The sequence below is a fragment of the Telmatherina bonti genome (genome assembly GCF_933228915.1).
Source record: "Telmatherina bonti genome assembly, chromosome: 23".
Taxonomy (NCBI): domain Eukaryota; kingdom Metazoa; phylum Chordata; class Actinopteri; order Atheriniformes; family Telmatherinidae; genus Telmatherina; species Telmatherina bonti.
In genome coordinates this window covers 12373716-12395843 of record NC_136632.1, presented here as the reverse complement: position 1 = coordinate 12395843, position 22128 = coordinate 12373716, and the positions used below count along the sequence as shown (strand labels likewise).

Sequence of the window (22128 nt, the reverse complement as noted above, 5' to 3'; positions counted from 1 at the left end):
CTTTTGATTGACAGGTATCGATCTCCGGTAGAACAACCGTGGTTTTCAACTGGTTAACAACGTGACTTAGCTTCCGTTAGCTGGTTAGCTCCCGTTATCTCGGGATTAGCTCGGTTAGCTTTTAGCTCCAGAAAGTTCGCTCGATGTCAATCATCCGCCATGACACTCACAGCTCCCAGCTCAGCTCCACCTCTTTGCCCATATTTATATTTTCCGAGCGAGACGAGGCGCATGACGTTGCCAAGATGGCGATGGTAGGAACCGCTCACCGAGCTTCAATTCAGCTCTTCAGAAACCTACGGGTGACGTCACGGAGGCTCCCTCCATCTCTTTATATACAGTCTATGCTCCAAACACAACAAATAGAAAGTGCACATGGAAAACTTACCAATAAACCTTAAAGGGCAATTATTTCCAGTGATATTAATCAGTCGTAAAAACCCAATGATGAGAGGAGGAGCTTAATCAAAGCAGCCTTGAATCACAGCTGAAGGTTTTCTAAGTACACACTGATTAATTGATTAATTTGAAATATAATTTAACTTTTTGCTGAAAAATATATTACATATATTACACCATTACACCATTACATGGTGAAAGGTAGAAAAAAATTCTACCTTTCACCATTTTTTTTTTTTTTTCCTGGCTTTCTTGTTGTCTCTGCCTGTTTGCCAAATGCACGTCTGGTCATTAGAACAGCTCTCTAATTCACAGATATACCATGCCGTACCAGTCTGTTCATCCTGGTTTTAATGACGTTAAAATAGTTCAGTTTGCCGCAGTGTCCCCATGTCAGAAGGCTGAAATGACAGGAGGCCACAGCCAGTGCAGCTTTCAGCAATCTGTCAACATTCCCACACTGAAAGGTATTCAGTGATAGTTATGATCAGATGAGGATGTATTTTCTTTCTTAGAGACACCTGGTTATGTGTGTGTGTTTTTATGTAAGCAGTTGCCATGTGTTTTTATGGACCAACACTTTTGTATTTAGGGCATTTAAAGTCAGGTGAGGACAGATGGGTGCTTGTTCAGTGTGTGGCAGCTTGCGTTGACTTCAGAATGTGTGATGCAGGGGTGTCTTGGTGAGTGTGTTAAGCTCTACATGTGTTGGTTTGAGTGAGAAAGCAATGATGTATTGACAGATTTATTAAAGGCTGTAGCCTCAGGTCCCTGGCCTCCGGTCTTCTGGCTTTTCTTGCCAGTGATTTGGACATTAGGTGTGTGTATTAGTGAGTATGTGTGTGCACGAACAAAGATGTTCCTCCTGCAAAACTTACTTACTCAAAGGAGCCGCATTTTTTTTCTCCAGTATTTTCTCAGTGTTTCTGTTTGCGTGTGTCTCATTTCGTAGAGATTCTGGAAACAGCACTGTACTTCGCTCACCTGTCCTGCAGCCAAGCCCCCCCATGACCTCCCCCCAGCAGCAGGTGCAGATTAGTTGCTGCATTTGTAAATCTCTCAGAGACTAAGTGCACTCTTTAATAAGGCTCCCTTTTGAAATTTAAATGAACTGAGGCGGTGAGCGGGTGTGTCGGCCCCTGCCTCTCTCGCACAACTTTCGGTGTCATCGTGGTAAATTCATTGTCACCTCGAGCATGTAAGACCTGCAAGGGAGGGAGAAAGGGCTTGACTCATAGTTTCTGTTCTGTATTTATGAATGTTCATGTTCCCACTGAACAGATGTCAGACAAGGTCATGTTTCCTGGCACAAAATACCTGAACTAGCCCAACACCACTTATGAGTGCTTCACAGATACTAATAGCACTGTTTTAAAGCGTGCTAAAGCAACTTATTGCAGCAATTCATCCCAGTCTTATCTCAATTAGAAGTAAAGCTTCCAGTCTGCAGATTCCACAGACTGGTTTAATAATAATTATAATAATAAAAAATAAAAAAAAAACATAAAACAGGATATTGGTTTTATTCTTACCTGTAATTGCTTGTAAATGTGAGAAAGCAGAATATTTGACAAGGTCAAACAGGCTGCTAATTGTTGGTTTGTTTAATTTAATCTATTAATAGAGTTCAACTTGTGGGAACATGGAGTTGCATAATTAAGTTCCAATACAAAGACTATATTAAATGCTGCGGAGGGAACTGATGTATTAGCCCTGTGGCGTGTGGTATGTTGCAAATCAATATTTAGGCGATTGAGTGTTTGTCCAATACATCAATTAGTTGATCCATTAGAGAATAAAATACTTTTGCCTTACTAAAGAATATTTGTTCAAAAGCATATGTTCTCAACTAGTATCCGTCAAAGCTACGGAGCGTACTAATTTACATTAACAGGCTAACAAGAAATGCTACTGTTTCACTGTTTTCTCCTCATCATCTCCAGTTTCCCATGTTGTGCTGTCAAATAAAGCATGCTACCAGTGTTACTCAATGTGAGGTGTGTGATGGCAATGATGTGAAACACTAAAAAAAAAAAAAAAAAAAAAGAAAACACAAAACGCCCATATTGACACAAACAATTTACATGGAGGATGTTTTGGTATCGGAATTGTTACTGCACTATAATCTCTCTCCTCGGCTTTCGGAGTCACTAATGCATCTCTGATCAGCTAATTTGTCTGTCAAATCATGCTTGACTCATCATCCAAAAAGCTGTATTGATATATATAGTTATAGATTTTCAAATCCAACCATGTTTTTACCTTACTTAACTAAACTCTTTGATTCCTAAACCTAAACAAGTAGCATTGGTGTGTAATCCTTACGAAACAGAACAGAACCTTCAGATTTTACACACTTTCATGCAGACAACTGCAATAGGATTCCTTTGTGACTTGTCATGATCAAATGGAAAGTGCACCCTTTAGCCTGGTAGTAGGTACAATATGGCCAACTTGATGCATAATTATAGGAGTGATGATAACTGACAGTGGCCATTTAATAAGCTGCTAACATTGGAAGCGGGTGGTTGGTTTCTGAGTTAAAGCAGACGGGTGAAATAGTCTAGCTGGGCAAGTCCGTACGACTTCAGCGGGGAGGTATTATCATCATCATCGCACAAACACCTTCTGTGCTACAGTGTGCCACTGAAGAGCTTCAGGGAATTAATGGCTCACTGGGGAGTTCATTCACTCCCACCATTTATCAGACTCCAAGATAAATTCAGTGTTTTTTTTTTTTTTTTTTTTTAAAAGAGAGCTCATAGAACCAGTAATTGGGTCCATCATCAAAGTTTTGGGGATTTTAAGACATATGAATGAACACAAATCTAATTTTGGATCAAACAGCCAAAATATAGGGCATTTTCTTGGTTATAATTTCAAGTGTGAAAAAGAAATCACTATGTATTAGAGGTGTTAAATGGAGAACTGTATGAGGTTAGACCTCATGTCTACTTGTCTGTCTTATTGAAGATTCTCTGTAAAGATTTTCTTTTATCTGTCTTCCCTCCCTCGTATTCATCCCACATTACGATTCTGTTTTCATGCCTTTTTGTTTTTCATTTCTAGTCACTGTCATCTCTCTTTTCTCTTAACCTGTTGGCATTTTAAACAGCTTTTTCTTCTAATTTCGTCTCTTTCATTTGTCAAGCCTTTTTCTAGGAGTATACATAGCTTTACCCCCTGCCGCTGTTTGTTGTTTTGCACCAATTATCTCAGTTTCCCCTCGTTCGGCTTCTTTGTGACTTTCTCTCTTCTGCCACCCCTTTTATTTCCCTGCAACATTTTTCCATGCTTAGTTTTTCCTCCTCATCAGTCCTCTTTTATTTTCTTTGTTTCCCCTGCCCCCTCTTTAGTCGTTATGCTTCTGCTAAACATCTCCTCATTATTTCTCTCTCATCCTTCCCTCTCATTGTGTTTTCTGTCGCTTCTTTCTCTTTGCTGCGGCAAAGAGTTTGTCATCATTTCCCTCGTCCTGCCTCATGCCCACTGACACTTGGTTGTGTTGTTTTTTTCTGTGGTTTTGCTTTCTCAGCTCTTTTCTCTATAGGCTCCATCAAAGCTTTATTTCCTTTTTTTTAATTACCTGTTGTCTCCTGTTTTCTTTCGTTCTTTCTTTTCCCATCTTGTCTAATATCTTTTATTTGCTTGCCAACAAACAAACGACGGGCTGATATTCTGTTCTCAATTTGCTGTGATGGTTGTGGGCATTAAACCAAGTCTGTAAAGGGACTATCTTTGTTGTTCAGCAGCGGTTAAAACACCATCTCTGCCCTAGAGAGAGAAACAGTGATCTGAGATAGAATGGGGTTGATCTCATTTTCTCTTTGTGCCATTTTTTTTTGCCATTAAATTGCTCCGAATTTCTGCTTTTCCGCATTAAATGCAAGTTTTTGATCAATAAAGTATTCCCAGACAGATGTTTTTGACAAGATGCAGTAAAAGCTGTGATACACTAAAAGGCCGGTAATACAAAACTCGGTTTTTCTCTCATCAAAGTAACTTCAGGTTTATCCATCCTACAATGCTGGTTCACCTCTTGCCAGCAAAAATCACTATGGTAACTCATATGAAACGACTAACCTGCATCCTCCTGATGTGCTTGATGACATCCTATGTCCAAGGCACTGGTTTTCATTGAATACACTGCGCTTCATTTATCAACTAATGGGCTTAAAAACATATAGAATAAACTCGATTGATTTAATCGATACAAGAGAGACTCTGTAAGGAAATACTGATAGTGCTGATGTATGTTTTTGCATATATTCTTGTCTTTTTCCCAAATCTGTTCAGCTCTACTAGGGTTGCATCTGAACTAATGAGGTTAATAATGATGTTCACACGTGGCAAAACTACAGAACCATGAAACTGCGTCACTGCTCGTGACGTCACAGTGATAAATAAATACTCTAACACAAAACATGCTCACATGGTGGTGTTACACTTCAAAGGAACCTGATATATATAGTGGAAAAGAAAGGGCACCAAAGACGGATTAATATTGTATAATCGAATGAATTTCCTTATTAACAGTCAGTCATTTTCTTCCAGCCTTCTTTCATTGATGTGGCAACAGGGTTGCTCTCGGCAAGAATAATTGTGAAGAATAATTGTGTCCTCCTCCATAGTTAAGTAGCTGCTAAGCAGGGTTCCTCCGTGTTTGCGATTGGTCAGATGCTGCCAACTCCACCCTTTTATGTGAGTGCATACTGATCAAGATGGGAAAACCCTTGGCTGAAATAACCAGCTTCATAGCTTCTAACAGGATTGTGAATTTCAGAGTAAGCCGACTCAGGTAATGGACAGATATCCTGGCTATGTTATTACAGCTTCGTAATAAAAGCCTAATCTTATAAACCATGTTAAACATGTATGTGTAGGACAGGCTATTCACATTTTGTAATAACCTGCTACGGACCCTCTTGTAAGCTCAAAACCATGGCAGGCATGGGGTGCAAAATACAACAAAAGAGAAAAAGTTGAATTTGAGAGAAGCAAACCACCATAAAAACATCCATCCATTTTCTTAACAGCTTGTTCCAATCAAGGGTCAATGGGAGGCTGAAGCCCATCCCAGCAATCATTGGACGAGAGGCAGGGTACACCCTAGACAGGTTGCCAGTTTATCAAAGACGATAAAAAAAGGTGATTTGATATAATTTTAGAAATAAAAGTTTAGAATGAATACAAAAAAGTGTAAAAAATACAGTAAACCTACATGCAAAATACTAAAAGCCATTTCTGAATGTAAGTAAAGAAGAGATAAAAAGTTTTTCTAAATGCATCAGCATAAGAGGTTGATTTAAAGAAGAAAGATAAGGGGGCAATACGATTTACAAAATATAGACCAATCATAAAAAAAAAATTATTTTGCTAAGTAGTTACCAGAACCAGAACTAAGAATCGCAAGGAACTGTTGTCTCATCTTGGATTTGTGTATTTTTCTTTTTTCTCCTTCATTTCTTCCTCGCTCTGCTTGTATTCAGCTATACACACTCAAATGACAGGGTTATGCCAGGAATACATGGGCAAATATGGAAAACGGTGAAACTTGCTGCGCTTTGTTCACACTCCAAGCGCACTTTGACTGGAGTTTGATTTAAAGTGTAATGTGAACAACCATGCAAAGGAAGAATCTCAGCAAAATATCTTAACTGAGCACTGAGACCTGAACATAGCCTTAGATTCAGCACCAACAAAACATACATTTTCCTCACAAACTGTGTCCTGAATATAAATGTTTGACTGAGCAGCTCATATTGATGTAAATGTGGTATTCAGAGACCTGGGCTTTGTGCGATTTTACAAAACTGGCCTTGTTTTTTTCTTTTGCTGTGTTTTCCGAAATGATATGTTTTCATTTTAACCTGAAATCTGTCTTTTTTAAAAATTTTTTTCTATTTTTGTATTGCGTAACATGCTTTCCATGTCATAGTCATAATCCAAAAACCCTTGAAAAATCAGCGTAGTAGGAGTAAAATATAATGGATTTAGACAGGTGAGAAGGGAAAAGGACAGTCACTGAGAGGAAAAGGAGGAACAGATGGCTTTAGGCAGACACAGTGGGGTTAGCCAGAGCAAAGACACCCAAATCTCAGCTCCAGCAGTCTTCATTCTGGCAAATTAGCTTGGTAAGGTCCCTGGATGCCAGTGCTCCCCTCATTACACAGAGACCATGGCTGGTTGTTAAAAGGCTGAATCCTATTCTGAGGAAGGACATAACTCTCCAAACTAACTCAAACCAAGGATCCTGACAGCCAGATCAATTTACAGCATGTGTACCTTCCAGGTTTTGGTTTCTATGCTCTGATTACGAGACATTTCTCATTCTCAGTCATTTTGACTCAGAGCATATTTTCTCTGATGGTGACAAATCTACCGCAAAGTCCAGTATTTAATAGTTTGTCGTATGTTTTAATTCATCCTGCTTGATGGATTTTACTGTTTAAAAACCTCAGCAGTCTCAGTACACCTGACTCGCAGTGACCATGTTGGTGTTAATGTTCATTTATAACACTTTTGTTTTACTGTGCTTGTAAGATACAGAGATGATGTGTATGTATGTAATGCACCGGGGTTAATTAGCTTCACACCACTGCCATCTATCAAGCTAATGCTCAGGGTCTGGCCCCCAGACAGCTCCATTACCGCCAGACACACACACACACACATAAACACAGGCAAGGGCTAGTTCAGGTCACAAATCATACCTCTGTCGGGTCTTTACATGATAACAAACGTTTAAAAAAAACCTTTGGGTTGGGAATTGAAAGAATCAAAACTGCACCATGGGCTTTTCCAGTGGCATCTCAGGGGGTTATTTTTAGTAATGTTGGGTTTATTTTAACAAGCTTTGCTGACCATACAGAAGTGTTTATGAGATACATCTCCACTAGCATGGTTTGTTTGACAGTATTTTCATGTCTGTGGTCCCTCTGTGACGATGAGTACAACTCTGTGTAGGGAATTTTCTCAGCTTAGGTCCACAGCTATGAGGATGCACAGAAAGAGCGACTGGCCCGGATCATTAGGTTTGTTAGAGTCCAAATCTGGCTGTTAGTTATCTGCTCTGCTCCCATGTGGGGATTGAGTCTGATCTATAGTGAGGGCTGGAAACTGTTCCCCTCTACCGCCAAAGCCATTAAGGAACAGACCGGACAGACCCAACTGTCTACTGTGGCAGGACTTCACAGATGTTGGATTTCTATTGTTTATGTTGCTTTCACTCTTGCAGAGTTCTCTGGAAAAACCACGTGGCAATTAGGGATGCTTTTAAAACGAACAAATCTACCAGCACTCAACAAAAGTAGACATGATTAGCCCGCTTCTTTTCATGGATGGGGAATTGTTGCAGCCCTTTAATTAAGGACAGTTTTATTAAGAATTAATCTGTTTTTGTGGGTGAAAAGTTTTGAGTTTAGACTTCTAATGAGTGTTGGATGTATGTGTGCACTAGAATTTGACTAAAAATAGACTGTAAGGAGCTCTGTGCCTTAAAGCCTTTAAAATTTTCATTCATGTCATGGAAACATTGGAAAAAATGAACAAGCTTTATTATTCGACACTAATCTGCAATGGGCGTGCATCTCTAAATTCCATTCTCGCGATGTTGCAACATCATAAAGGATTCACTTTGCAATGCAGCAAAGCAACTTTGGATACCAAAGATGACGTGAAAGAAATGTATGAAAGTATTTGAGCATAAATTCTACTTCATTGCACATAAAAAAGCCAAATAAAGATAGTAGCTAGTTCTGCTAAAGGTGCTCAACTCATATTGTGATTAATGGCTTAATCAATTCCACACTAATTCCCCATGAAGAAGGGAAACCCCCTCTGAGACCTTTGTTGATACCAATGTACGACTCATCTATCTCGTAATGTAAGGGTCCAGTTTTAATTAAACCGTGAACCTCCCTGATTTCTTGCAAAGTCATGGAGGCTGCAGCTGCAATATAAAGCATATTTGATTTTTAGGAGTGAAATGTTTACCATCCTGGTGCTGCACGGCGGAGCGGCTGGATTGGGATATTTGCCAAATATCACAGCTTGTGAAAGTCTTTTATTACCTGTTAGCTGGATTTATATTTATTTAGGTGTCTTATGTGAACTTTTTGCAGGATTTCTATTGTGTTTAAGAGATAATTGTAGAAACGTGTCCTTGCCCCTCTCAAGAAACCTTGTGATGGATTAGGAGGTGTGTTAAGATTTGAGTGTGTCTTTGGTTCCTGCAATGAAGCTGACTTCTTCTCTTGTTGTTCAGTTAATCTTCTCACTAGTTTTAAACACATTTTTCTTTTGCATCCAGTGACTTTGATGCCGTAATGCTAAAAGAACTCCACCCACAGCCCACCACCTAATTAAAGTCATTAGAATTTTAGTGTTTATTAGAACTGATGGCAATCCCTTCAGTAATTAATATTATTTCAGTTTGGAAAGTGATAGACTGGCGTGACTCTGGGAATTAGAGATCATCAATTTAATGTAAATAACTGTTGGGTATAAAAAATGCAGGAGCATCACCTCAATGATAAATGTGTGAGATTAAGAAAATGTTAATTGAAACAACACATCAGCCTGTTGTATTTTATTACCTCTCACTTCTCTCCCATTTTCTACACTCACACATATTCATTAGAGCAAATGGAATAAAGGGGATTGAAGGAATAATCTTCTTCCCTGGCGATGCGGCGCAACCAAGCCCTTAATTTCCCACCTCTTACTCCGACTCCACTTGCTTTGAAAAAAGCCCAGAGCCATTGGCAACTCGCACAACATGAATGATTTACAACACTCAAATGTTACATGACATTAGACATGCTCAGGCTAAGTAGGTTCTTCAGCTTATACACACAGTACGTGTACTTCTGGCAGATCAGTGCATGTGGGAACACATAAATGTCTGCAGAGATGTTTGGTTTTAGAATATGCAGGTGTGGAAGACGGTGCTATGCCTCCAGCAGGCAGTCCTGGTTTTAACTGAATCTGTAATGTGGCTCTCCCTCTTTTACTCCTCTGTCTTTTGCTTCTCCTCCATTCGTGCAGTAATGACTTGGGCTATACGACTAGACAATGACTATGCGGTGTGTGCAAGAGTAAGTTTGTGTCTGTGTTGGTGTGTTTTCCAGTCAAGGAGTGAAACAACAAAAGATCAAAGTATCAGGTTTGCCCAGGTTGCTGGGCTGCTTTCCTGTCCTTGTTGCAAACAGACAAATATCCAATATTCCTGCAGCCAAGCTTTTATTTCTCTTTGAAAGGGGTGTTTGCATATTTAAATGTACGCAGAGTAGAAGGACAGCACACACAATGATGCACACAAACAAAGGGATGTACAGAGGAGAGCCACATGCACACAAGTTGTTAAAGAAGTTGTTCCCATCTATCAGGCTGGCTTTGATTTGTTTGTATCTATTCTCTGAATATAAATTATACATACACATCCTGGGCTTTATGGAAGTTTTCAATTGTGTTCCCCAGGCGGAGCAGATTAATAACAGGAATCGGATGTCCCACACACAAACTCCTACGCTCACTGACAAAAGTGAGATGTTTTCTTACAACAGAAAATCACAAGTAGTTTTTTTCCCCCCTAAAACTGGATACCCTGCTGCTATAAAAGAAAAGAGACGTCCCAGTTCCATTGTTGATGATTTTCATGGAGGTCGCGCACGCTGATGGATCAGTTGGAACAGATCCCTCAGTTTTAAAACAAACTATAACTTCGTTGTTGTGCTAAATGCTGTGGAGTCAGAGACAAATAAAAGCAACTCTGTCCCCAGATAAATGTTTCCTAATGCAGCCTCCTTATCGTAAACATCACTGCCATGGCAACGCTGAGTGGAGGAGAGTGTTGAATGTTGTTGCTGCCAAAGTCTTTCCTAAAGTCATCGCCACGCCAAGGTTTTTAATCTCCCTGTTAGACAAACACAACACACCTAGGTCTCTTATTTCTTCCAGTGTGCTAATTCTTGAAGTTATATAATTAAGAGTTGTACTGTACTAAAGTCTGAAGCCAATCCTTTAATTTCTGCATTTTGTGCCAGGAGAATAGAAAACATGCAGCTCTTTATCGAAGCAAAAAACTTTGGCAAAAGTAAATGGAAGTTTAAATGTGTACATTAATATGTTTGGAACATGGGGTATTTGTAATTTGTTTACAGTATTAGATACAATTTATGAAACATTTTGCATAAACTTTATTTATAACTTTTCATAAACGTTAACAACAGTTTTACAGAAACCTTTTCTAGAGTTTCACATTCTTTAGTATTGGGTAAATTGCAGTAGCAGTATGACATTAATTCTGTGTTGTTCATTCTTCTGAATTTTATTTTCTGGTAAAAGTTACAGAAACATAATGCAGTTGAATATAAAATTGTCATCAAATTGAAATACATGAACTTTAGCAGTTGGACCAAATACATTTCTCTGTGCAGTCTGAACCCTACAGGTTTCTTTGTGATTTCTTTAAATGGTCTATAGTCAGGATCATCCAAAACCCCTTCAATCGTGCTGAAGTCCAGGATCCGAGGAGGACTTATCCCTTCATAAGACCAGTTCCATTTGTCAGTGCAGCTTTAGTGTAATTTGGCACACCTTAATGTTCTCCATCAATATACGAAGACCATCTCAGGCTTCAGGGACAAGTTGTCGCATTGACTGAAGGTCCAGAGAAGAAAAAAAATCATACACATCACTTTTTTTTCTTTTTAACAAAAATGATTCACTGAAGGTTTTGGGCAAATGTTTGAGATAACAGTAACAGTGAAGCAGGACCTTGAAGAGTCAAGGTCCTGTGTCAGGTCTTTGCTCTCTCTTTCGGAATCTTTTCATCTGCTTCAGATGGCTTGTTTTCATGCCTGCCACCTCTTATTTTCAGTCCTGTTTGCACCAACTCCTCAGTTTTTGACAGATGCTGCACACAATGCAGAGATATGACAAGTTTTCAGCTAATACCTCTTTGGAAAGGCCCTTGTTTAAAAGAACAAAGATATTTATTTGGCTGTCAAATGTTGTTATACATGGTTTTGTAGATGCTACTAAACAAGTTGGAGCAATTTCAGGGAATTTGCAACAGGTGGTTTTTAATAAAGCCACTGAAAAGGGTTCTTTGCTGTGTTTTTCAGTTATACGTTGTGTTATCCAAAGTCTCAGGCCTTGAAGAAGGGCTGTCACTGAAAACGGCAGGGAATATAAATCTATACTCGAGATCTGGTGTGCGGATTCTTTTATTTTTTTTCCCCTGACAAAACATGGTCTAATCCCCTCAGTTTGGTGCCCTTTTAACCATGGGTGAACGTATTCCTCTGAAGACTGTGAAGTACAATTACGAGACTGAAAATGGGGGAAACTGAAGTCAATTTCCAATGAAAAACTTTGGAAAACCACTTTAAGACCAATGAAAAGGTTCTTTTCAGTTGAAAAACAAAGAATAGTTTTAGGTTTCTGTCTAGTGCTCTATTTAAGAATGTATGTGTGACAAATAAATATGGACTATGTCCAGTCCAACTTTATATATGCAGCACTTTTAAAACATTTTAAACCATGATGACCAAAGTGCTGAACACAACACTGGGCTTAAGAACAAATGCAAACATAAATACTAAACAGTAGATACACAGAGATGTTGAGTATGTGGATGATGCCTACAAAAACTTTACAAACCTTCTATACCAATGCAAAACAGCTTATTCTGCTGTTCACCCTTTGAGCTTCTGATACCCCAGAAGCATCCGGCGCAGACAGCTGTTTGATTAACTGCTCCTGTAAACATGGACCCTGCTAAAGCATTCAAATGGTACACTGGTTTTGGGATGGTAGGGTCTCAGTATAAGTCGTTACAGTGGAGAAATATGAGTCCCACCTCATTGGTAAATTACTATGCCCTATGAAGATATATCTAAAAGGTACATCATATTCAAAGTGTGTTTTTAATTGTTTAAGTTTTGTGTTTATCTTCCTAGAATACGTCATTTATATCTGCTTCCGGTAGGTTCACATACAGTATATGACACAGCTGGCACATTTTGCGTAGGGTGGTTCCTCCCTCTGTTAAACAACAAGGCTTGTCATCTTTGGTGGAAATCTCAATGCAGAGAGATGGCAAAATGAGATTCTACAACCAGTGGTTCAATTCTTGATTTCCCTCCGACTGGGACTGAACTGTATCTTCAAACTTGACAAAGCTCACCCCCAAAGCACGAGATTCAGAGAGCACTCCAGGGAGGGGACAGGATGGAATAGCTTGCCTCCAGTCCTGACTTCAGTCTAATGTAACACATGCAGCTCCAGCTTGGGTGAGCTTTTGGTATTAATGTGGCTTAACAACACTGTCTGACTTGGGAGAAATTTAGGTTGAAAAACAGGATGCTAACTCACCGCAGTGTGTGGCCAAGCTGGTGATCCGCATGAGGAAGAATCACTGGGCTGTTAGAACTGGGCTTTTTTTTTTTTACCACATGTACTTTTATCTGTTGAATGAATAAAATCTTGAATTGCCATTATGTCTTATCTTTTCAGACTTCAGTCACCCAGTCCATTAAATAACACCAAACAACAGTCAGACGCAGAATATGCTTTATGGCACGTACAGAAGACTTGACATGTTTTTCATGGACACAATTCTCAACTTTGCTCATCCCAGAAATGCATTTTGCTTAAAAAAGGGGCACCATTTTTACAAGGGAAATAAACAGACTTTCCAGCAGTATAAGTCTTGTTGCCAAAAATAAAGATATTATCCACCAAACACAAATTCCCTTACTTTTTACACTAACCTTATATGAATCATGCGGCATAATCTTACATGATGACCTTTGACTTGAAGTAATAAGATGCTGACCTAGAGTCATGCCTTGACATTAATTTCAATAAAATGCCAAGTTTTAAATAATCTTACTGGTTTTCATACCTGCCAATAAAAGGTAGTGAAAGGTAATAATCTCACACACACACACATATATATATATATATATATATATATATATATATATATATATATATATATATATATATATATATATATATATATGAAAAAAACACATTGGATAGCCTTTTTTCTAAGCATACAAGGTGTTTATGGGTAACAGCTCACTATTTACCCTGTTAAGCCCCCAAAAATGAAAATTTCTACCTTACAAAAATGCAACATTTTATGTTAATCAGAAGTGAAAATATATCTTCTTTTATAAAATGTATAGCTCTCTTCCCACTCCAATCTGATTAATGACTTTTTCAGTGTTCTTATCCTCAGAACACTGTCTTCCTTCAGCTCTAAGTGTGGATAGTATTAAAGTAAAGACCTAATTTAGCTTCCTGGTGCAATAGAGTCCTGAAATCCAAGGCAATTTTGAGCAGCTTACAGCAAACCTTGCAAAACAAAAATGTAACCTTTTTAAAATGGCAAAGGACAAGTGTAGATGCAGGATGACAAAGACTTCACATGCTGCCTAAAGGGAATAAAAGCAGTGAGTAATGCGCTTCAGAAACACTCCAGTCTCACACAAATACACACTTATACACACTTATATGCATTGTCTTCACACTTTTCACGCTGTACCGGTGGGGTTTGCTGTGTTCTGCGGTTAAAGGCGCTTTTATATGTGTGTGTATGTTTGTGTAAAAGACAGCTGACAGCTCTGATGCTTTGGTCAAGATTGGCAGTGAAATCTTACTGTTGATGAATGCCAATGAGACGTAGCAAACATTAATGTGTGTTTGTGAATGTTGGCGAGTACAGGGTGACCCCCCCCTTTCCACCCAGCTGTCCCCCTCCATCGGGGGTAAAATCAATCTGCTTGTCAGCCATTAAACACCTTCGGCCTGTTACGTTACCTATCACCATCAACATGTATGTGTGTTTCCTTGTGTGTGAGTGTGTCTTTTGTCACTCTGTCAACCTCTTATCTATTTTTGTGGGTTTTTTTTTTTTTTTTTTGTCAATCTGTCCTGCTGTCTAGTCGTTGATGTCTTCCCTGTCTCTGTTGCAGCATCAGATCATCTCACTACCCTTAATCTGTCAGTCATGACAGCAGGGTTCAAAAATGACACTCTACATTGCAACTAACCTTTTTGTCAACTGTTTATGTCATCCATATTCACACTCATTCTCAGTCCTGCTTCTGCAATGTATACATACATCTATATATATTTAGTTTGTTTTTAATGTGTCCTGCACCATGGTTTTTTTTACGTTTTAATGTAAAGCACCTTGTCTCGTACATAAAATGTGCTGTACACATAAACTTGCTTTAATAGCTATTTTCTTCTTTACTGTTTTACCTCTCCAGATCCCCCAGATCAGCTATGCCTCCACAGCTCCTGAGCTGAGTGACAACAGCCGCTATGACTTCTTTTCCCGTGTGGTGCCGCCAGACTCCTACCAGGCTCAAGCCATGATGGACATTGTCACAGCGATGGAGTGGAACTACGTGTCCACGCTCGCCTCAGAGGGCAATTATGGCGAAAGCGGTGTGGAGGCCTTCGTCCAGATTTCCAGAGAAACTGGTAGGAGCTGTCGTTGGTTTTCACAGCTATAGCCAAGCACAGGTTTTAGCCTGCATGACATGCATCAGTGTTTCCAAAATATGTGTGGTTTTGAGACATGGTGCACGTTGGAGAGAAGAATTTTTCTTAACTTGTGGAAGTTTTACATCACCTTTTGGCTTGTACCTCTATTTGTCTTGTACAAAGCATTTGCCAACCTTTTTCACCTTTTTAAAAATCTGGATGACAGCAGCATAAAGGACTTCAACATACACAAAAAAAGACACTTGTGAGGCAAGCTAGCGACTTCATATCCACTGTTTCCACATGATAACTGTTATACATTGGTTGTGGACTTTTGTGTATGTTAGATGATAACGGGGTGTACTCTGCAATTTTAGAGGAACTAAAGCAAGGATTGAGTTGAAAACCTGTTGTTTAGCTTTCCATGGAAACCATGGTCAAAGTTTTGTCTTTGTGCAAATTACAGGTTGTCCAGTAGATTGCCGACAGACGCATAAACATGTCCTGGAAGACCTACGCTCATGTAACTGTGCCATGTTGCAACCTCCAGGGCCGTATCCAAGGTTTTAGAAATACTGAGGTCCACCCCCCTTTACCGCCCACACATCTCAAAAGAGACCAAACTGAAAAACAAACTCAATTTAAAGTGGAAGCAGGTGGTGTTTGACAGAACCTGATTCCACTCTTTTCTTTTCTTTTCTTTTCTTTTCTTTTCTTAATCCATTCCGTTTCTCTTCTTTTGGCTTTCTACTTTCTTCTCAACTTCCCATCTCCTCCTCCGTTTCTCTTGTCAAAGTGTTCCAAAACCATTTATAGTTGTCTAACGTACATTAGTTTTTCTTTATCTGGAATAACAAAACACATCTATGGTCAATCAGATTTTATTGTGAACAACACAGACATACAACCCAGCTATTATCCATCATTTAGTTATACTATAAAAAAAATCTTTCGTTAACCATCAGTTAACCAAATGAGACTGAATGATTTGTCTCTTATCAAATATTTTTCTCATGTTCTTTTTCTTTTTTTGAAGCTCACAGCAGCAGGGTTATTTTCAGAAATGAACATTTTAATGCCACCTGATCCATTGAACAAACTACTTTGCAGCCAAGCGGCAACCTCCGGCGGTAAATAGTGAAGCCCATGTGGAATTGCATAAAACTGCAGTTCCCCCTTCATCCGCTAGGGGCTGGCTGCAAAACAGAGCAAGTCCCCATAGACTCCCATGTTAAAAAGACCAACTTCACAGACAAAATAAACAAGTTTACAGCCTGGTTCAAAAATCCATTTTCGGTTTATAGGTCAGGTCTACCTTCATGACAACTGTGGGGGGAGTGAATTTTTTTTTAACTCACCTGTTTAAAAGTAATTTAATCTCGAAGTTCGGCATATTTAGGGGCGTGTCATTTTGATTGACAGGTACCGATATCCGGCTTCAAGTGAGAAGAACGTAGAACAATCGCGGTTGTTAGCCGGTTAATAACGTGACTTAGCGTTAGCCCAATTACCTCCATTAGCTGGTTAGCTCCCGTTATCTCCTGTTATCTCTGGGTTAGCTTGGTTAGCTTTTAGCTACAGAAAGCTCGGAGTTCGCTCGATGTCAATCATCCACCATGACGCTCACAGCCCCCCTCTCAGCTCCACTTTGCCCATATTTGTATTTTCCGGACGAGATGACGCACATGACGCTGCAAACATGGCGATGGTAGGAACCGCCCACCGAGCTTCAATTCAGCTCTTCAGAAACCTATGGGTGACGTCACAGAGACTCCGTCCATCTCTTTATATACAGACTATGTCTGCAGCCAACGTTTTTTCTAGGCCCATTAAAAAGCGGTGAGCCGATCTCAGGGACATATTGCTACGTCCAAACCAACTTACCACTCCAAGCTAAACTCATGCAGCTTTTTATAACACTTAATTATTTCTGTATATCAGCAAAAAATCCTAAACAACTGATGGATGGAAAGACTTTCCAAAAAAAAAAAGACAAAACAAAAAAAACAAAAAAACAAAACAGTGATAGTATTACACATGTCCAACAACTCCACATTTTCTCCATCCGTTCCGGGATACAACCTGCCTGTCGTCCTCTTCTTCATGTGACCTCATCATAACCTCATCACCTCTGCTTCTGTGTTCTGATTGATTATCAGATGTTTAAAGAGCACCAAACTGTGCTTTTGTGTTTTGTGTTACTGACACATTACCACACATAAAGGCACTTCAGATTGATTGATCACCAAGGCGTAAATAAGTAGTGCGCTGTTGTGTCGCTACACTATGCCTTATTTCGCATCTGACCATGGCAGGTGGAAGAAGTAGTTCATACCAATCCTAAGAGCTGATTTGTTTTCTACTGTGTTCATGTTAATGATAATTATCAAAATGTGACTGACATTTAATTTAAGAAACGGAAGAATATAAACAGCTGATATGGGAGTAATCAATATTTCAGCATCAATCTGCACATGACCCCTAATTAGTCCAACCGCAAAGCTCAAAAGCCTTCGTTTTCTTAATTTTATTAAGTACACAGGAGAAAAATACCGAGGTCCAGACCTCGGCGTCTTAAATGGTAGGTACGATTATGGCTGGCATTTGTATGAGCTGCAGCGTGAGCATATGTTGCTATGGCAACATTTACCTTTACGCGCTTCTACACAATTGTATCTGTCGGAGCAAAGTAAACTAAATTTATAGCAAAAAGATAATGCTCATTCTCCTTTTAATTAGCGTAAGTGATGCTTATAGTACTTGCTTTTCACAGCTACTTCATTCTGTGGAAAGCCTGCTCTTTTACAGTTCATTAAATCCCAGCAGACATCTGAAAACAGCAGGGCACAGCTGTAATTAATAAGGTTTAAACTCATGAGTGTTATTGCCTCGTTTCATTTTCTTTATGGCAAAAGTATTTCTCTTTGGTATGAAGGTACCCATCTGGAGAAAATCAGGACTTAGCATGTCCCTGTTTCAAGTGTTTAAAAAATAATCTGGATGAAAATCACCCATTGGTTTACTTACATGAGGTGTTTGTTCAAAATGGATAATTTAAAAGAAAAATCTATAATAATCCACCTTTTGTCTTGTTTTTGCAAAGATAGTGCATGATGGACCCAAACTACACACATTTTAGGGAGTTGTTGGTCCACATCTTGCCATCTATACTTTGCAAACAATCATATTTTCTGTAGAATCTCTATGTGTGGTTCTCTTGTTATGCTTTATGCTTCATGTAACATGGTGATGAGACCACTGATGTGACTAGCAGAGAGTGAAATTATCACCTTATCAGTTGTGAGTTCCACTTCACTCAACCCTCTTGTGCGCACACAGACACACACAAAAATAAAAAAGTTAAGGAAAACATTGCTTTTCTTCCCATGATTATGGACTGCCAGAGGTTGATGGCTTGTTATTAATATGCACTTTCTAAGGTTTACTCTACTGCTCGTGACAAGCTGATATTTCATCTTTGCAGATCTAGAAAGCCTGGAAAACTATCATTTTATAGTAAGTGTACGATGTATTATGGCAGTAAAAGTACAAAAATAAGCATATCGTTGGCATAACTGAAGAATCAGAAAGCTGCAGAAAATTTTCTCACTTGAATTTTCAGACGAGCATATGTTCTGCAAAATGTTCCATGTCAGCACAAGTCTAGAAATTTATGGCCCTAATTTCGGCACATGTGCATCACTGCACACACTAAACTTGTACAGGTTATGTCATTCATTCATTTATTTTCTTGACTGCTTAGTTCAGTTAAGGGTTATGGAGAAGCTGGAGCCTATCCCAGCAATCACGAGTGAGAGGCAAGGTACACCCTGGACAGGTTGCAAGTCCATCGCATGGCCAACACAGAAAGACCATTCCCACTCACACCTCAGGACTATTTAGAGTAGCTAATCTTGGTACATAGGCAACTGTTTGAGGCTTTCCCCAGTGACCTTTGGGCTGTGAGACAGGTATATTGTCAAACTGGGTTTGTATCTCACAATGAGATGCACTCTTCTGAGGTTGGGGGCTTCAGGTGCTCTTTAGACCAGGAGTTTCTTGTATTTTTACTTGTGCGTGTGTGTAGCTCCCCTACTAGCATTTCAACAGCATGAACCTTTTTAAGGAACCCAACATTTACGATGGCAGGAACTTCTTTATTATGTAAAGACATGAGGCTTAGTCCTCAGCAGATGACATATAAAGTTTTTTTTTTTGTCAGCCACTGGTCATTGGTGTTGTGCTCGTTACTGAAAAAAGGTAACTATTTATCGTAACTTTATTTTTCATTTGGCTTTTTAAGATCTCTGATAGCAGAATGACTTCATACAGCAGCTGATCAGTTACCTTCCACTGGTCTGTAAAGGTTAAAACCAGTTTTAGTCAAGGAAAAACTAAATTCTAAACTTTTACTGCATTTAGTCTGAAAGTGGACTGCAGGACTAAGATGGAAAAAAACTAAAGAAAAACTCTGAAAACTGCAGCACTTGAGGTAAAGCCTGCTGCAGGAGGAGCAGAGACCTGATCTGTGCTGGTTTGTAGTTTTAGCCCCTGAGTAAATATTCAATTCAATTCAGCTTTATTTGTACAACGCCACAGTTTCATCTCAGGGCGCTTCACAGACACATTTATTCAAGCCAATTCATAATAAATAACCTAGTTAAGGAAAACCAACAAATTGCATCAAATCTTGACTTCCATCCAATCTCCAATCCTGAGCATGCATGAAGCGACAGTAAATAAATAGTCTCGATTGTTATGACAGAATAAATACTGAGTTCTTTCCACATGCACATGCTACTTCATGCACAACGGCAGCGTGCATATTGTTGATACGGCTACATTTTTTTTCATAGACTCTGCTGGCCATTCCATTGTGCAAACTTCTACCACCGGTTTATAGGTTTCCATGCACTTCTTCAGATGTAATCCATGTCTACAATGTCAAACATTATGTAAAATCCAGCATTGATCCATCTCTGCATTCTACCCTTTACACAATACTTCCATACCATCTGATCCACAGCACTGGGTAGCCTGTCTGATGGTGTGAAATCTCATGCTGTGAAAATAAGCACCTGTAGCTGAAACAGATAGAAAGGATCATATTTCCTCTGTTCTTTATCTTTTAAAAGGATTTTTAATGGAACTTCCAATTCATCTCAATGTTCATTCATTCATAATAAAACAGAATCTAAATTTGAAAGCTGAATTAGATCTGATTAATGAATGGAATGGAAACTAAATGGAACAAAATACTAAACGAATAATGATCAACACTACTGTCAGCCTGCTGGATGTCAGGTCTCCGTCTCCTCAAGAGAGATGCTACACACTGATTCTACCTGCCTACAGCCACCATGAAGAAACACTTTCTCTGGACTCAGCGTTGCTGTGTGTCCAGGTTGTTTGTGTGTCTGGTTGCGTGCATGTGTGTGTGTGCGGCTGCACACACTGACCTACCCATGTCTGCCATGACATCTGCTCTTCATCATTCATTCATCATCAATGAGACTGTGTGGTTGTTCCTCCCCTTAACCAGCCGGTCAGATGAAGTCAGCATCAGTGGGGGGAATTACAGCCTAACACTACCTGCTTCTTCAGTGTTAACTATTAATTGAGTTTGGTTAATAAAAATAAATCGGGACAACTTCTGGCTCGAACATCTACAGCAGTAGCACAATATAATCCCAACACGTGAAACTGCTGTCCACCCAAAACAAAAATGAATTTTAATTGCAAAAGTAATGGTAACGGTAACAGCTTTGGAATCATGGAGATAGTAATTAGTTAAATTACATGTTACCGAAAAAAGTAACGCTCTTAGTAACACCATTTATTTTAAAGTCATTACTCCCATCTCTCTTAGTTGCTGACAGAACTAAATGTGCTACCGGTAACACATAACTACCCAACACTGGTAGTGAAATCATGATGCTGATGAGTGAAAAGCAACGTTAGAGAGCTGTTTTTGAGGAACTTAAAGTGTAAAGGGACATACACTAACCTCAGAAAAGTGCTGGAGTGGTGAAAGTAGCTCATAAATGATGGAGAGACTGTGAGTTGCTGTAAAGCAGTGACTGAATCTGAGCAATTATATTGTACTACTGATTGTCTCACAGCGGTTATGTTACAAGGCACAAACAGAAGCTCTTGCATGCTTTGGAAAACAAAGTCTCTACTATTCCACAAACCCAAGTGCTGCAGATTCCACTTCTTTATCAATGATCTCAGTGCTCAAACATCTGTGGTTAGTAAACAGCACTAGTGTGATAATAAGCTAACGCTGCCATTTTTACATATTTATTTACACAACTCTCACAGAAGATGCAGTATTCCACTTATAATAAAGAAGGTAAATGTAAGACCCTTGTCTGACAGATGGATTGATATGTGTGTTTACTAGTGCTGTTCTTTTATCCAAATGGTGGAAATATAAGAGAAACTACAGCACTCAGAGAGCGCCACCTCCGCCAAGCATATTGTGATTAACACCCAACATAACTTCAAAGTGATCCAGAATCCAGGATCTCTTCCGGATCTCCACCAACATATAATCATTTGTCCCTTGTGAGACCCCCAATATATCCTGAAAATTTAATCAAAATCCATCCATAACTTTTTGAGTTATGTTGCTAACAGACAACCAAAGAAACAAACAAACTCCGGCGGATGTATTTAAAAGACCAAGTTAACAAAGTCTGCAGAAATACGTAAACAAAAATATTTGACCCCCGTGTCCATCCAGCGGCATGGAAATGAACAAACAGCACCTCTACTGAAAGCACACATCCCACAAATTCCAAACATACCAGTTTGATGTCGCTATGGCCATGATTCACTCAACCAGAGTCAAAAGAAGGCCGAATTTATGCATCATGTTTGAAAAACATCATTAAATATTCTGCCTTACCTTTGCTGTTTTGCCTCCAAAACTTTAATCCGCCTACATAAAACTCCATTCAGTAAAGCAACTGTATTTCCTACTGTGCTTTGGGGGTGGTTAGGCGGACAAAATAAAAAAATTTGTGCCTGGTAACATCAGTTTGATTGGACGACAACAGCTGTCAGTGATTCAGCATCACAAACATTTCCTGCTTTCTCAGTGCTGATTGGTCACATTTATGTAAATATGATGACATCGGCGTGATTCTACCGTATCACACAATTAGAAAGAGGGGTCAGTCATACCGATCGGCCAATCAAAGCATAACGCAC

The 22128-nt window shown here is 39.2% G+C and overlaps 1 protein-coding gene across 1 annotated transcript in view; it reads left to right on the top strand.

Moving 5' to 3' along the window:
- grm8a (glutamate receptor, metabotropic 8a) overlaps positions 1 to 22128 on the top strand; it is a gene marked incomplete at both ends in the record, with an annotated part of 304303 nt that overhangs the window by 111868 nt on the left and 170307 nt on the right. The window contains one exon of the mRNA XM_079263525.1: positions 14691 to 14907. Coding sequence (XP_079119651.1) covers positions 14691 to 14907 — 217 coding nt within the window. The remainder of the gene's footprint in view (positions 1 to 14690; positions 14908 to 22128) is intronic.